Source organism: Protomyctophum parallelum (genome assembly GCF_964188405.1).
Source record: "Protomyctophum parallelum genome assembly, chromosome: 10".
Classification (NCBI taxonomy): domain Eukaryota; kingdom Metazoa; phylum Chordata; class Actinopteri; order Myctophiformes; family Myctophidae; genus Protomyctophum; species Protomyctophum parallelum.
Genome location: NC_139704.1, coordinates 32,099,797 through 32,116,529, shown reverse-complemented (window position 1 = coordinate 32,116,529; position 16,733 = coordinate 32,099,797). Strand labels below are relative to the sequence as shown.

At 40.5% G+C, this 16,733-nt stretch overlaps 3 protein-coding genes across 7 annotated transcripts in view; 1 reads left to right on the top strand and 2 right to left on the bottom strand.

Moving 5' to 3' along the window:
• Positions 1 to 8,578, bottom strand: part of nckap1 (NCK-associated protein 1) — a 35,569-nt gene extending 26,991 nt beyond the window's left edge. For 2 of the 4 annotated variants that reach the window (XM_083775464.1, XM_083775465.1), the window contains exon 1: positions 8,284 to 8,577. In XM_083775464.1, coding sequence (XP_083631590.1) covers positions 8,284 to 8,391 — 108 coding nt within the window. In that variant the 5' untranslated portion in view covers positions 8,392 to 8,577. Of the gene's footprint in view, positions 1 to 2,103; positions 2,122 to 8,283 lie in introns of all 4 variants that reach the window. The other 2 variants (XM_083775462.1, XM_083775463.1) reach the window with 2 other exon arrangements.
• Positions 1 to 16,733, bottom strand: part of LOC310866117 (uncharacterized protein) — a 266,238-nt gene that overhangs the window by 16,665 nt on the left and 232,840 nt on the right. The window lies entirely within an intron of this gene.
• Positions 9,344 to 14,564, top strand: LOC310865549 (dual specificity protein phosphatase 19-like). 2 transcript variants are annotated; one of them, XM_083774707.1, is made up of 5 exons: positions 9,344 to 9,634; positions 9,756 to 9,995; positions 10,293 to 10,339; positions 10,602 to 10,754; positions 13,112 to 14,564. In XM_083774707.1, the coding sequence occupies exons 2-5, from the start codon at positions 9,761 to 9,763 to the stop codon at positions 13,292 to 13,294; spliced, it is 618 nt and encodes a 205-aa protein (XP_083630833.1). In that variant the 5' UTR covers positions 9,344 to 9,634; positions 9,756 to 9,760; the 3' UTR covers positions 13,295 to 14,564. The 2 variants fall into 2 exon arrangements, with proteins under 2 accessions (XP_083630833.1, XP_083630832.1); XM_083774706.1 differs by having other exon boundaries at positions 9,725 to 9,995.

Here is a 16,733-nt window from a genome sequence, read left to right as displayed (position 1 = left end):
AAAGACTGCGATTTCCTAGCCAGCAAGGTAACCTTACGTATGTGTCAAGTGTGTGACCATGTCTATTTGTCACTGTACATGTATTTGTCTTTAGTGTGTCTGACTGTTCGTCAGTAGCTAGTTCACTGACCAAAGCCTTCCATCTAGGAAGCTGACCATTACAACACAGCAGTTGGTCTGGAACACACAGCACTGGGACTTGGGATACGAGTCATTACACACAACAAGATTTCAATCCCCATCAATGACACAGGTGGCACCTCAATTCCTTGCTTATTTCCTTGAGTCCCCTCTCATTTTTACCAAACCTGAAACTTCAATGGCCTAAAATGAATAGCTGAGATGACATCAGTGATACTGTACGTCTACCCGGCTACTTTAGGCCAATGAAATGTCATGTATGGCTTGTGCATGTTTTTAACTACATACAGTGAGAAACAAGGAAGCAAGATCCATAAAGTTTCATAAAAAGCACAGTCTGGCAATTGCACAAATACAATGCTAATTGTGGTTGTGATACTAACATGGCATTAGCCTATGATAGACTTGACTATATGGACTACTATTGGGAGTTTGGCCAAAAGCCAGCCTGGGGTTGGGGGGCATTTATAATTTAGATGATTCCGTGAGGCCTACTTTTGAGTTAAATACCTCAATTAGTTTACAACATTAAGGATTGCAGCTTTGCTTGTTGCTGGATTCACAGAGCTAATGCATGCAGATTGACAAAGCCTTTCTTTTTTTGTTTCCCCATTTATATACAGTGGAACTTGTCTTTTAGTAGTGGCTAGTGCTGCATACAGTTGACTGGTTGGGTTGGGATTGGGGGCTGGGTGGAAGGATGAGTGAATAGGAGAGGTGCAGTGGATGGATGATTGGATGGGTGGAGGGAGGGAGGAATGAGAATCAGGAGGAGTGAAGAAGGATTAGGATGTGGGGGCTGTGACTGGATACCAGAACAGACCTTCATTTTGCCCCACCTTTGTTTCTCCATGTTTGTCTGGAACCATCAGCTGGTAACGTCTGGTATTTTCAAACGATGCTCAGACAATTAGAACTCCCAAATGTAACAATTAATATTAATATATAACATTTTAAGCAGGGGAGCTAGCATTAAATGTTTATAAGAAGAGGCTGAGGAAAGCAAAATCTTAAAATATGTTTTTGTGGCAATTTCAACTTGTAATAACTAAGTGAAATAATAAGGGGTCTCCAGGGAGAGAATCCATGTATCCCACTTTGAAAACGAGCAGGTTGGAACTTGGAAAGCCCAGAAAGCATAACAGCAAGAGGATAGAACAGTTTGAAAAGTGTGAACAATCCCACACTATTGGTCATGGTACAGGCTGGCTGGCTGGCTGGCTGGCTTCCATTCTGAAATAGGATTTCTGGATACAATGTTCTTGTGTATTCCTTGCCAATCATTAGCGTTACACACAGTTTCACTTGTACTGATTCTTGCACTGGTTGTTGAAGATATATCAAAAAAAATTAAAACAACCTAAGATTTAGAGCCCCAGCCAAATCCTGCCAGCTGCCCTGAAACTGAATGGGAACAAGGAATGTAAAGCGTTAACTGACAAGTCATTGAGCAATTCACAGTTGGTTTGTAAATTGATCCAATTTAGTGATGCACAATTTAAAAGCATTATACAATAATTAGTTTAGTTTGAAACAAATATAAGATCCAGTTATCCAGCCAGAGCCAAGTATTCAATTTATTGGGCTCATTGAAATTACATGTTCAATATTTGGTAACCTAAATATTTGTCCCCTGGGCTATACAGTGGCCATATGCTTTTGGCATTCACATTTCTACAGCTCTCATCTTTTACGATTTAGTTGGATTTTGCACCCAAATGAGAATGCTAAACTGTTATTTCCAAACAACCTAGAACTAAGAATAATGCACTGGTAGAAATGTCTTTGTCTACTCAAAACTAAAAGCCTGCTTGCAGCGTTCCAGACTCAAACATGAAACAGAGAAAGAGGAGCAACAGATCAGTGCAGGTAACCAGCAGAGGAGAAGAGCAGGACGTGTAATAAGGAGTTGAGGAAGGGTGAAGGGGGTTTTATCAGTGGAAGGTGATAAACTTTGCAAACCTTCCAAACTTGTCCTTGCTGCATAGGAGAGTGGGAGGGGGAAGCATTGGAACGGAGAGAAGAAAAGACAAATCAAAAACAAGGAGCCTGCCCAGACAAACCACTAGTAGCCCCATTAGTGTACACACACACACACACACACACACACACACACACACACACACACACACACACACACGCACACACGCACACACAAACACACCTGAGTAATTGGTTGGGGCAATCGATCTTGTATTATGTTGTCTCTTAACACAACATGCGTGAGTGAATAACATACCGTGTCAAAATGTGAGCCATTAATACACATTTACTGCATGCGGTCTTGAATTTAAAACATGTGGTGTCCTTAACTAGGCACGCACACATAATTACAATATGCTCTTTTTAGGAATGTGGATTGAGGATGGGCTGAAACAACATGGCCAAATCTTAAACTCTCAGCTGGCTGCATCTCAACAGTCTGATCTATAATCATATGCTTTGACTAGTTCCACAATCTTGCCACCGTTTGGCTGTTGCATGAGAAATTGTCTGTGAGTAAGAATAACAAGAGCACCGGTAGTTGTATTCATCTTGGGTCCAAGGATAAGAGATTACATTCAGTTTGAATCCTAATATCACATGAGTAACATGAATTTGCCTATTGTCACAGAGTGACAGGAAAGTAAAAAAATGAATTAATATCTCAGCATCTTGAATGCTTTTGCCTTCCCTTATATTGTGTCTGCATGCTTCCAGTATTGATTCTTCAAGTTTCCCTTACCTACGCACTAAAAACTAACTGGATTTGTGTAGATGCAATATTCCATCTCGGTTTATAAACAGTGAGTCAAACATGTCCCTGTGTATAGGAGGCCTACAGTGTCATTTTCCTTTGGGTTCATTCCAAATGGTTAAGGTGTGGCCAGATTACTACCGTAATCCACCATAATGACTGGATGACAAATTCAGCTTTCTGGTCTTTCCAGGCTATATATTTTTTTCTGACAACACATGGGAGAAACCAATGTGTTTGGGGAAGCTAAACAAAAGTTTAAAATGTATTTTGAAGATATTGTTTGCATTAAGTATATTTAACACTTGGGCATATTGTAACTTGTTGGGCATGCTTTATTGGTAGTGATCACAATAAGAGCTTCTGTGATCCTACCTACAGTATTAATAGCTCCTCTGCCTCAGTGCTCACTCCAGAGATAAAGCTTCCCATCGTCCCAAATTCAACATAAAGGATGGAAATGCAATGTCTCTAACCTGAAATTGGCTGTAAGTGTCTATTGCCTAGTTAAACTTGACATGCTCCATTTGAACACACCTTTATCGAATATTGAATCAGATTTTCCCTGCCTAGAGGAAGTAAATGGCAGTCGCCGCCCAGATGCCAATGGCAATGCTATCACAGATCATTCAATTATGTTCGATTAAAATAGCTTTCGAGTACCTCTATCTTTGCTTTGGCCTCATTTAGTATGCCAGAATCTATGAATATGCTATTGTGGCACACCTCATGATCCCATCTATGCAATAATCAATACAAGAATCATTCCTAATGCCACAATTTGATACCGACCAAACCGAAAAAACAACACACCGTGGTGAAAACAAAGGAGACAGTCACTTTCTCATTGACCAACAAGGTTCTGATTGGCATTTGATCAGTGACATTACACACCCTGTCCAAGTCATGTGTACTGTGTAAAACCTGGATCCAGCGAGTGCTATTGCAAAACACAATATTATTGCTTAGGAGACCTTCAGTGCAGAGCAAAAGAAACTACCAGAATTGTCATGGGTAAGCTTCAAAATATATATGAGCTATTTACAGTGCTGGCATTCCATTTCAATTTCTATCTGCTCCTCAACATCCAAATTGCCTGACAACTACTCAAAGACATTATTGACGTTAAATGGCCCTCCCAAAATTAAGGAGGGACAATTAATCATTTATTATGGATACAGTAACATCCTGCATCCAACATGGCCTATATAGTACTGATTAATGCCCATTCAAATCTAAACATTTAAAATATTAATCAATATCATCATCATAACTCCACTAGAGCATTCCACCTGCTTGGCCTTTTCCATGATTTCCTCCGATTCTTGTAGCAACTACAGTACATTAATTAACCAATAAACCATATCCACCCATGGTGGTCATTTTATCTATGCCCTGTGGTGCAGGGCAACCACACTATAATAATAATAAATAAAGTGTTACAATTGCAATAGTCTGGTTGCCATGTTAGGGCAAACCACACTAATTACGTTTAACATGGATCCTCTGCGGGATTAGGTGAGTAGTTAATGAATTTCATGCTGGCTAAAGTAACGTTGTGGTAGAGTAGAGACATGACAGACGTCTGCCTGCAGTGCGCACCAAGCAACATCTCCAGGTGCTCCTCTGAGAACTAGCCCCAAAAAGTTATGCACAATTGCACACCCCTCACCAACCTTAATCCGGTCGTTTTAACGCACCCCTCACCAACCTTATCTAACCAATGCTATGTCTAACCAAAGGATGCCTCCCGGTACTATGCGCATGATATCATCATCATACCCGGAAGTTATGCAAAAACTACTGAAAACTACTTTCTGGACTTGACAGCCCATACAGCCAAACAGAAAAGTCCTGAAATCAAATTGCAATAAACGATGTTAAATAATGTTAAACTCACTTTGCCACTCACTTTATACATGCGCATACCCTCTATACAATTGCGGTGGTTATATTTATTTATCCTCTATTGAGACATTTAGATCCTATGTCTAGGTTGGACATGATCCCGTTTCTGGTTTGACACAGATTTTGACCTGAATGAAATGTGTCCCTAGAGTAAGCACTGGGGCTCTATTAGCTTAGCGGTAAAACAAAATCAGTGTTTTGATTAGCGGGAGGTTGGATTGATGTTCTATTACGCGCCGACCATGCCCATTTATTTTTTTCCCCTTTATTCTTTTTTTTAAATATTTTTTTATCCTACGATTTTGCAACCCAGTTTTATCACCCAGTGCCAATTATCTAATGTAATCCTGGTCGCTACACTGCCAACGACCATGCCCATTTCATCTCATTTTGAGCCATAATGTCAATAAAGACGGCCGTTTCTTACGTGGACGCTAGTGGTGGCTAGCAACGAAGCACAAAAATACTACTATTTTTTTAAACGCTCGATATAACGCCAATTAATCAAATCTCATAATCTTGGGCGTGGCACCTGGACAAAGGTTGATTCATCTGGTTATCTCGGGCGTGGCGTCTAATGTTTGCACCATGCAGCTGTAATAAGTTAAGTTTTGCTCCATGGTTTGGTTACCAGACTTTCCTCCGAGGTGGAAAGTCTTGTGACACTGATGCGAGGTTAATCCGTGGTGGAAATAAATATTGCTCTGTGTTGGCATTACCTTGGGGGGATAATAATTTACTATTCTTCTGTGCTTATCGGATTGCACAATGCAACTCGAACAGGGCTGAGTTGGCTCTAGCGGACTTCACAACGTCTGTCAAGGCTCAAGTTCGCTAGTAGAGACGGCGCTCCTCCACCGTGGTCTAAAACTATACTTTATCTACCAAAAAAAACCTAGTCTGTGGTTGCTGGAAAAATAGTGGCGACAGCGGGATTCGAAGGTGTGGATTGGAAGTCTAATGACGAACAACGCATGATGCTACCGAACTGCCAGAATGTGGTTTTCTGGCTGTGTTAGAATGTGACAATGCCCCGCGGGAACCCTAACACTACCAGGAGGGGGCCAATCAGAGGCAGGCAGGGGCGGGTCTTTATGCAACCGCACCGTAGTCTTAAAGGTATATTCAGTGATTTCACTCAAAAAACCTTAGGTTTCGTTTTTGGCTTGGGACCCAGCCTTTCGTCCAATCAGGATAGATAGTCAAAAACGAAACCTAAGGTTTTTTGACCCCCAGGGGTTAACTGGGGACAGGGAGGAAATCCTTATATGGTCAGCACACTCTATAGTAGGGAGGATTATCACAACAAAACAAAAAAATAAGTGATATTTGAATTAAGTGAAATCACTGAATATACCTTTAAATGATGCGGCCAGCCCAGGACAATGCTTGGTCAATTTTGGGTGTCTAAAAAGTGCACCATTGGACATGGATGTAGGGTGTGATCAGAAAGGAGAAGCGCCTCACAAAATATAATAAAAGGCAGTAAAAAAAAGTAACCAGCTGGACATGTTCTAATGTATCCAGCAGCCAGTGTGTGTGGAACACCCTGTGAACACATTCATGTTTCCTGGAGGATGAATCTTAAATATTTGAGCGGCCTCAGATTATTATTATATATATTTTTTTTGCAAACTGATATCTCATCATAATAATGGACAGGTTGAACCATATTGATTTTGATGGCCCATAGCCTTTCCTTTTGTGCCACCCTTTGGGCTTTTGGATATAAGGAGCAGCACAGTCTCTAGGGGAAGCTTGTGTGGATATTAGCCTCTTACTCTTGTTAATAATTGGTTCCAGCCCAGGCCGTAGCGTAACGGTCTGGGCACCGGACTGGTAATCCAGTCGCAGTGTGCCGCGGGTTCGACTCCCGGACCCGACACGGCCTTTACTGCATGTCATCCCCCCATCTCTCTCCCGTTTCCTGTCAGCCTACTGTCTGTCCCTTCAAAAATCAATAAAAGGCGTAAGCCGCAAAAAAATATCTTTAAAAAAAAAAAAATAATAATTGGTTCCACTGCCATAATCAAGTCACTGTCAAATGTGGTATTTGTCCGATATGTCTTTTTAAAAGTAGTGGTTTTTACTTTACCATGTTTTGACAATGATTAATAATCACCTTGATGGTCTCCTAAGTTCAAAAACCCTATGTTGAGAGATCAGTGACAGCTGATGGAGGGGAAAAGATGTACAGATGAGAAAGACAATGGAAAAGAGGAAAGGGTCATTGCTAGAAGAAGAATCACTGGGACTCAGGGGCTGTATCTGCCAATTCTAGTATGCATTGCTCTACACTCAAGGTCTAAAAATTTAAAGAATTAAGTATGGTGTGCACTACAACATGGCATTAGAATAGAATACTTGTGGTAAACACTAAACAAGGCAGTTCTATAGTAAAAGATAGTGAGAAGAGTAGCGCAATTTAGACGGCTGCTACTCTAGAATAGACCAAAACATCAATATTCTGTGTCCAACATGACTATGTAGTCACACCCATAACTGAGAATCGACCAGCAACAAGCAAACTAATGCTATTTGCAAAAACATAAATGGCAAATAGGTAGCTGACAGCAGCTTTGTTGACTACAGCTATATAGCAGATCCACAAACCCCACAATGCGCCAGATCGCGACTTGTGAGCTTATAGATCTGCTATTTTCGGTGCGCGACACCGGCGCACAAGTGTGTATAAAACAGGCATACGCCCGAGTCTCAGACCCCAGTGGAGGGCTAACATTGGTAGCTACTAGCTATACATAACGCAGCTAAAGTCGCCATTATGAGTCGTTAGCTTTGTAGCTCTGACGCTACAGCAGGCCTTGACTGACTGTCTGACACAATAACCCTCTCTGCTTGCCGACATTACAACGCTGATGTGTTGCGACATGAATTTCTCTCCAAAAGACACTCGTCCCATTATGGCTAACAACATTCCCTGGCTTAATATTTTCTTCTGAATCCAACGGCTACAGTTAAGCTAACGTAGTAGGCAGCTAGCTGGATATAGAACACTATCTATTTTATATATATATTATAATATATATATATATATATATATATATATATATATATATATATATATATATAGAGCCAAGATTAGAACAAACCACGTATCAATTATTTGAAAATACCAATAATGAGCATAGAAAACAAATATACTAATAGACTTAAATCCCCAAATGTCATGAATATACATTACTTAACTGATTCACGACGAATTTATACTTTGTCGCCTATCGTTCGACAAAAAAGGTGAATTTTCATTTTAAACAGCTGAAAATACTGTGTCAAGCGACAGGCTCGTGCGACAAAGTATAAACGATGCACTAGTCTACTGTAAATCAAAGGCTTACGATAGATAGACTGCTGCACATAAGGCAATCTGGGGAGGTACCATCAAACACCGCGTTGGCCAGCTGCATGCATGATATACAATACAATCGAATGTCTATCAATGTGCATATTAACAGTTAACGTTTGATGCAAATATTAACCTTTTTAATATTGTACACTCGGGTCAACATCCCGATGCCTCTATCGTTGAGGATGGTGAGCTTCTCTGCCAGTTTCTGCTGGCTCGGTTGGATCGCTCCCCGAGACATCTTCTGGCTGTTCAATTACAAACCAAAATTCAGTTAAAATGATATCTCAAATATCCGCCGTTGGTTGTTGATTAAAATGGAAAAATCCGTTGTAGATGTGATTAGATTTTTTCGCCCATCTTCGTTTCAAGAGACGAGCGCTTCCTGTACTCCACCCCACTGCCAGTGCCTCCCTCCCTGTCCAGTTTATTATTGGAATGAGGAGTCGTCCTGGTTTTTTCACAGCGTGTATTACACCGGTATTTGTGGGCTATCGAATTGGGTGGCGACAGATTGCTATTTTTCAGATTGTTGAGCAAAAGGGACACATCCTTGGCTCCGTTTCGATACTAAAAGCCACCAACATTATGCACGCGAACAACACCAACGAATCGTTTACGAATGCCTTGCATTCATCATGTGCAATTTGCCAAGTTGCCAGATAGCGACCGCCTGTGTCATGGAATTCGATAGACCACATATTTCGGTGTAACACGATGCTCTTCCTGCTAATTCATGGAACGACAACCTCCTGGTGCGTTCCGTCTGTCTCGGTGTTAAACTTTGGGACGAGGCTGCACTCCCAACATAAATTTCTCGATTTAATCATATCAAATTACAAGTTTCGGCGGGTGATTATTTGGACTCGAGTATGGGGATGGGGCCCAATTACGTTGATATAACTGGTGGTGTCTGTTTACATTGTCATTCTCCATGAATGGCTTAAATTATATACATAAAAAATGTATAAACATGCATCATGTGTTTATTTACTGCAAATATAGACTTCTGAGAATTACGCGGGTTGAATGGTGTATAATGACCTCAACACGTATGAGTTTGGTTCGGTCAGAGAGTTCGGTCCCTGTCTCTGGGTTCGGTCCCCCGCCATGTACAGTAGGAATTTACGTGATTACGAGGAACACCCGAAAGCACCACGTCGATGACGCTACGCTACTTCCGTCTCGGCTGTGGCTGTGGCTGTGTTGAGTGGAACATAGTGGAACCCTGGAACCCTGGAACCCATAACAGTCTGCCAATATTGTTTTCATAGACGACCATTTCCAAACTCGGGAATACAATATTAGCTAACCGCCTTGGGAAGTTGGGTCAGGCCAGGGTGGAACCTATGAATGGAAGTGGAACCAGGAGGAATACCAGTCTTCAGGAATCAGGAGTAAAAGAGATTTTGTTTTAATGTCCAGAAGAACCCAGATCATTTACGGATAATGTCTCAAATTTTCAATCCCCTTTAATTAAAACGGTGGGTGGTGAACAAGGAATGCAAAATATGTCGATTATATATACATTGTTTTTAAATTGGGCCTATAAACCAATAAAACCATCATCCTAGGCTATACTTTAGAGGTTTATGCTGTATGCAGATTCGATGCAGTCGCTGGCTGGGCAGATCCAAGGCTTCTCTAAAGACCGACTGAAGAAACAGTGCACTCATGTGACCACTGTGACCGGTAGACGGCTGGTGGAGAGAAGGACGGACGGAGGAGATGGACAGGTGGAGGAGGTGGTGGAGGAGATTCGAGAGGAGGCAACTGGATATGGCTTTGTTGAAGACAAAAGTCTGGACCTTCAAGTTGGTATCATCAGACCTTTTATACTCTTGTGTAAGTCTGCTTACCCCAATAGTGCTGCTATTACCCTATTACTAGGGTAGGCCTAGGCCTACTACTTTTAGAGATATTTCTTTTAAATAAAAGTTATAAAAAAAAAAAAAAAAAAATCAATTTCCACAAAAGTGTCACAATTAGTATTACTGGCAATCCCTAAGATTATTCTATAGAAATATAAAAAAATAATCAAATTAAATCCTGCAACAAATGTTATAATGATGTAATTAAATGATTTGACCGACTGTGTTCTAAATCTACCTGTTTTCTAAATCTACCTGTCTGCTTTATCAGCTTCTCAGGATGTAGCGCATGACATTGAGACTCTACTGAGATATAAGGTAAAGTATACAATATTATATACAGTAGATTGATCAATATGATATGCATTTGTCAAAGTTCTTGGTTGCCATTCATCGCTCAATGACCAGGATATTCCAAGACACATGATGACATTATACTCCCATCACATGGAGAAAGTGATGTAAACATGAATTATCTAATACTGTTCATTGTCTCCTGTTCCAACAGTTTTTTTTTAATTACACATAATTCTCAAAACCTTCAAATCTATCTCTCTCTGTCTCTGTCTCTCTCTCTCAGGTGTCTCATGTGTTGAATGTGGCCCACGGAGTGATGAATCTTTTCCCAGATCAGTTTGTTTATAAGACAGTCAACATCCTGGACCAACCAGATACTGACATAATTTCCTATCTGGGGGACTGTTGCTCTTTCATAGACCAGGCCTTGGATCAGGTACACACACTAACAAATACGTTATCACATGGCCATGGGCATTATGCAAGCAGGATAGGCACAGATCTGCTCCATAGACTGTAAAAAATATGGACAAAGTGTTCTCCGGGTCTAACATGAACGTAAAATGAAGCCTGTCAGTCCTTGTATTGTAAGTCGCCGTCTTTCTAGATCCGTTTTGGCCCAGCTGGCCATTGGCTGGCCCAGACAACGAGGCGTGACTTCCCCCCTTCTTCTCCGTTGGTTTTTATTTTGACTCGAGTGGGAGGGGAATCCCGATCATAGACTGTAACGGTAGCCACGCCCCTCAGAACATACGCGACTTTATGGTAATTTTTTTAAATAAATGGGACCATAATTTTCCAAAAAGAATATTATTATTAGAAATGAGACTTTAAACTAGTGACTGGAAGCAGAAAGTATTCATGACCATGTTTATTAAGGTAATACAGTCTAGGTGAAGTTGGGCCCAAATACATGGACTTCTATGGGGCTATGGGTTTTTCTGGGTCCAATGACAGCGCCACAACAGGCCATTATATGAACTTTCAGGAAATCCCGATTTCCTCAGTGGCTTCACAAAATATCTGTCTGACTGCCCCCCTGATCTGCTCACATTGTCTTAATATTAGTGGACCTAAGGGTCTTCTATGTGCATTTTAAGGATGCAGCAACCTAGAAATGTTATCAAGCCTCACACCTTGAAAAACCTTGCATTGTATTCATGTCAAGGACCCCCAAAATGATATGTATTTGGTCGTAGACCCCCATCTCAAAATACTTTGTTCCAGGGACCCCCAGAAGCAAAGATTTTTGTTATCTAAAAAATGAATATACACACACAGGGGCGCAATAAGGTAGGGGACGGAGGGGTTTCGTCCCCTGCCAGCGTCACATTGGTCCCCCCCAGATGAGTTAGGGGGTCCCCCCTGGCTGGGGGGGTCCCCCCCTGTATCCCCCCTGGCTCCAAAGTTATCTTAGGAGTAATACTTTTGAAATCCTGCGTTCATAAACGCGATATATCTTGAAGCATATATTTGATCCACCCCTGTTTAAATCCCAAAATGGTTTGGCCCGTTCTCTCAACTTTCGGAAATTGGGAGTTGTTACACCGCAATCAGTGACCCAATGTGCTTTGCACTCTGTAATGATTCTAATAATACAGGAACAGAATTCAATAGGACACCACTTTTGGTGTCACGCACCACTTTGGCACCGTCAGACGATCAGTAGATGAATGGATTTATTTACTTTATCCTTTTCATGTCAAGGACCCCCAAATGGACACGTATTAGCCTGCGGACCCCCCCCATTTGAAGAGAAGAGAAGGACCCCCATAAGAGAAGATTTATACAGCTCGGACGGACCCTATTGTAATGCCATGTCTAGCGGTGATAATTGATAATCAATGATGTTAATTTAAAAAACTGAGAGCGTCCACATGACATGCCACAAACTATCATGTAGCTGTACCTCTGGGGGTCCCCGGACCCCACTTTGGGAATTATATTATTATTTTGGGGGATTTGGGGAAATCGACGCCGGTCACGCAGCTATTAAGCAAATAAGCACAACTGTCAACATGCAGGTAAGGCGCTGCAGGTTTTTCTTTCCTCTCGAGTTGCATGGGTTTAACACTAACTATATATGTTGATGTTAAAACATCCTCTCCTGAAAACCTCCCAGGTGTTGTACATTTTATATAGGATAGGCTAACTTACAGATCAGATGGTCAGTGAGTTTTGACCTGTTCGAGGCGCTGCTGATAATGTGGTTAAACTTTTACGTTTTGAGACAAATGGGGAGGAGGAGGAATCACAGCCAGGTATTTCATAATAATAATAATAACTGTGCCAAAACGCAGTTTTGTATGTACATTGAGTCACTGGAACAACCTCTATGTAGTCCGACCCCAAACCCTAACCATAACCCCACGTTTTTGTGGTTAGACCCCCCCATCCCCCCCTCCCCTAGGGTGGTGGGGGGGACGGGTTGGGACGGATTTTTCGGCTATTTGTCCCCCCCTAGCGTTCGGTCCGTCTTGCGCCTCTGTACACACACACAAGCTCATATTGTGGCACAAAGTGACACACTGCGAGCTTGTAGATCTGTACAAAGTTTAGAATGAAAAAGTCTAAACGTCGTATTGCTGCTGTGAATAAACATTTGGAGCATTTTATTGAAAAGTGAGTTGTGAGCCTCCCTCGTTTTCATGATTCTGTTTTTGCAGTTTGGCTGAGCACAAAAACAAATGTGTTATTTTTTTCATTGAATGAATGCAAACTCACATTAATTCTGATTCTGATTAATTCTCACACATCTTCTCTGTCTCTCTCTTTTCCAAAAATGTGTTTCAGAATGGCATAGCACTAGTCCATTGTAATGCTGGGGTGTCACGTTCATCTTCCATTGTTATTGGCTACCTGATGCTGAGAGAGGGGCTGTCATTTGATGACGCCTACCAGCAAGTGAAACAAGCCAGACCCTCGATTAAGCCCAACCCAGGATTCTTCCGACAACTACAGACCTACAACTGCTAATTACATGAACCCTAGCGTCCCTATTCTGGACATGTCATAATGGACGAATATTTGGTGAAAATAGGCAAACATTAAAAATAGCAGATCTACAAGCTTACATGTCATGTTGCAGCGGGTTGTAGCTTGTAGATTGGCTATGCTTGGCAATGTGATTTGGTGTACAGGGGTACCACACAACCTCAGAACTATAAATGCTAAATAACTACAAGAACCATAGGTAAATGTACTGTATTAAACTGGTATTTCCATTCACTGTGCTTATATGTCCGATCTAAAAGCTCACATGATGTGACACTGAGATTTTAGATCTGTTTTCGTAATTTTGCATGGAGAAGAAGTGTGTGGTTTTCCCAAAACGTAAGGCAAATCTGGACTTGTCTCACAGCAGTCTGGGAAGCACTAAGATAAAGTATGTCATTATAACAAGTGCACTTGTTCAACAGATGAAAGCCAAGCTTTCAGGTCAAAAATAAAGTTTGTGACACATTGCTTGCCATGCCTTGGAGTAATATGTGGTACATAGCCACACACACAAGCCACATAATCCACATGTCATGACAGAAGCAGTTGCTCACCCTGAATGTGTGTGGGGATGACTGATTGATCTTGTGTGCATCGATTACTCAATACACAACACAACACATTTGTTTGACTCAGTTTGAATCACCCCATCACACAATCATCGATCTGTGGGTTATTGTATCCGTAGCAATGTGTTATTGACTATTGAGTGCCCTAGCAAAGTATAGTTAGCCTGGCCTGGCCAGACTAATATCACTGTGTAGATATTAGTCTGGAACTTCGGTGTGGGAGATTTATTTCCAAGGGCGGTTACAAACAGATTCCAACATCACAGCAAAAAAGTCTCACTTTGAATAGTGAGCTCTGATTGGTCACCCACAACTATGTGGTGAGCGAAATGTAATTCAAACTGAGGAGTGCCAGACCAATATCACCAGGGAATTTATTTTTCCTGTGGCAGATTCGGTTATCTTTGGTGAATTTGACTGGCAGAATTTGAACAAGCCCCAAACTGCAGGTTCTGCCAACAATGCTGAATAATGTTTTTAGAGTCTAATCTCATAATTCTACCACCTAGAGAAGTTAGGTTACTGCTGCTGAGAAAACATTTGAATTATAACTAGGAGCCATAGAAGAGGCATTTAAATTATTTCCAGTATTATTTTTGACCACTTGGTGGCGTGTTGTTGGAATCTATGGCATCAGATTATTATGGTATTCTGATTTCTGAGTGCATTGTTTCTATATATTCGTGATCTATCAAATAAAACAAAACATTTTTGTGAACTTGTCATCTGCCCCCAATTATTTTGTTTTACTGTAAACAATTGTAAGATTGTAACTGCTAATATCCTACACAGCTTTAGCCTAAGATTTAGACTCCTGTAGATTTATCGATTCTGACATTTTCAAAGATTGAAAAAAAAAAAGACATTTGCAAATAAAATTGCAAATGTCAGTTGATTAGCATTTTAAATATAGAGAAACTGTGGGGTACCGTCAAGATGAGAGATGCAAGACCCAAGAAACAATTTTCTCACTGTTTGGGAATGCGATAAAATAAAGAAATTCGGGGAAGAGTTGTATGAAATTGTATTAATACAAATTAATTGAGCCCAACATCTTTGAATTACATTTTAATCCAAAAGAACAAAACAAGGAAGAAATGGACAAGAGCAGGACGGCAGAAAATACCAACGGTATCGGCAGACAGCATTGCCTTCCAAAGTAAAAATATTTAAACTTTTATATGGGACGCAATATATTGCGTAGCTCCATCAGGGAAGAACTTTCATTAATTTGTACTGTGTTGTTTTGTCATAGATGTGGCTGTGTCTCATCTTTGTTTTTTAAAACAAACTTGGCATTTAAAACTTGCATTTAAGCCACACTTTATTAAAACAAAAATATAAACAAAAGTGCAAACAAAAACTATCTAAGCCACGTATATTAACACAAAAACAATATAACCATGCAAACAAGAGACAAAACCACACATATATTAAAATAAAGAATCAAAGCTACACTTATATTAACACAAAAACAACATACCGTATTACAGTGCAAACAAAAGAGACAAAACCACACAATTAAAACAAAAACAAAATACAGTATATGAAATGAACCCATTGTTTATACAGTTCCACTGTACGTTAGCGAAAAACAACAGGACTTCGCTGAAATTTGTGTGGGACTGTGAAAAAGCGTGCACCACTCCCAGCGTTTTGGGCCCGCCACTCGTGAAGAGATCTCACATGAGTCTTGTGTTCAAATGGCCTTCGATAGTTTCTGAAAAGGACATGTTTGAATTAGAGTAGGAGTGTCATCTAACAAAATCCTCAGTGTTAATCCATTTGAATGTGTACAAAATGTAACCAAACAGATATAATTGTTAAAAGAGAAGGGAATGATTTTACTGTCTAACTTTATAACCACTTAAAACCTACAGTAGAGCTCTACATCGGGAGCGGGATCCCACTGTATCTACACACACCTGCTCGCTATCTCATTCTGTTTTGTAATGTTTTGGGATCTAACTGGATGCAGGCCTGTCACAATTTGACATAATTATTGGTGATATGTTGCATAATCATCATAACCATTTCCATGTTGAAAAATTGTCCCTGCCTCCCCCCCCCATTACCGAAGCCTTAAAGCCAAACAGAAATGTATTATTTTTATTTATACGCATGTTCAATACAAAAACAATTACATTGTTAATCGTAATTATTTATGTAAATTAATCGTAAAAGTAAAAGGTCATGATCGTGAGCGACATCATTAGCTACTGTATAACCCTCCTCAAGTACTGTGTCTAGAGACTGCCGTTGACCATTTCTATCACCAATACTATTAACCATAAACGCTAGTCCACTGTTCCACACCAACTATTCCAATAGCTGACCTTTCATACCCACCCAGTGTCAGCAAGTATACCATGAGTCATATTCAGGATAAAGCTCACAAGGCATTGCACTGCGACATGGTAGATCTGCTCTAAAATGAAGACATGCTGGCTTCTATGGAATTCTAATGACAGTCATGACGATTGAGAATTTAAACCATGCATATTCAATGAGATAAACATGCCAGACCACCGTTATGGTAATTTAGGTGGCTTTGTGTGATATTTTTTATAGTCAGGACTCAGGAGTTACAAGAATGCTTTCAAAATAACTTTAATGTGGCAAAACCGGATGTAATTTCAGTGGACAAGAGTAGGATGGCAGAAAATACCAACGGTATCGGCAGACAGCATTGCCTTCCTAAAAGAAAATATTGAAACCTTTATACGGGACGCAATCCAGAACTTTAGGAGAAACCCACAGCACAATGAATGGAGTTATCGATAAAAGCTGTCCCCTTCATTATTATTTAATCTTGCCAACATCCGTTCATATGATACAATTTCTACCAT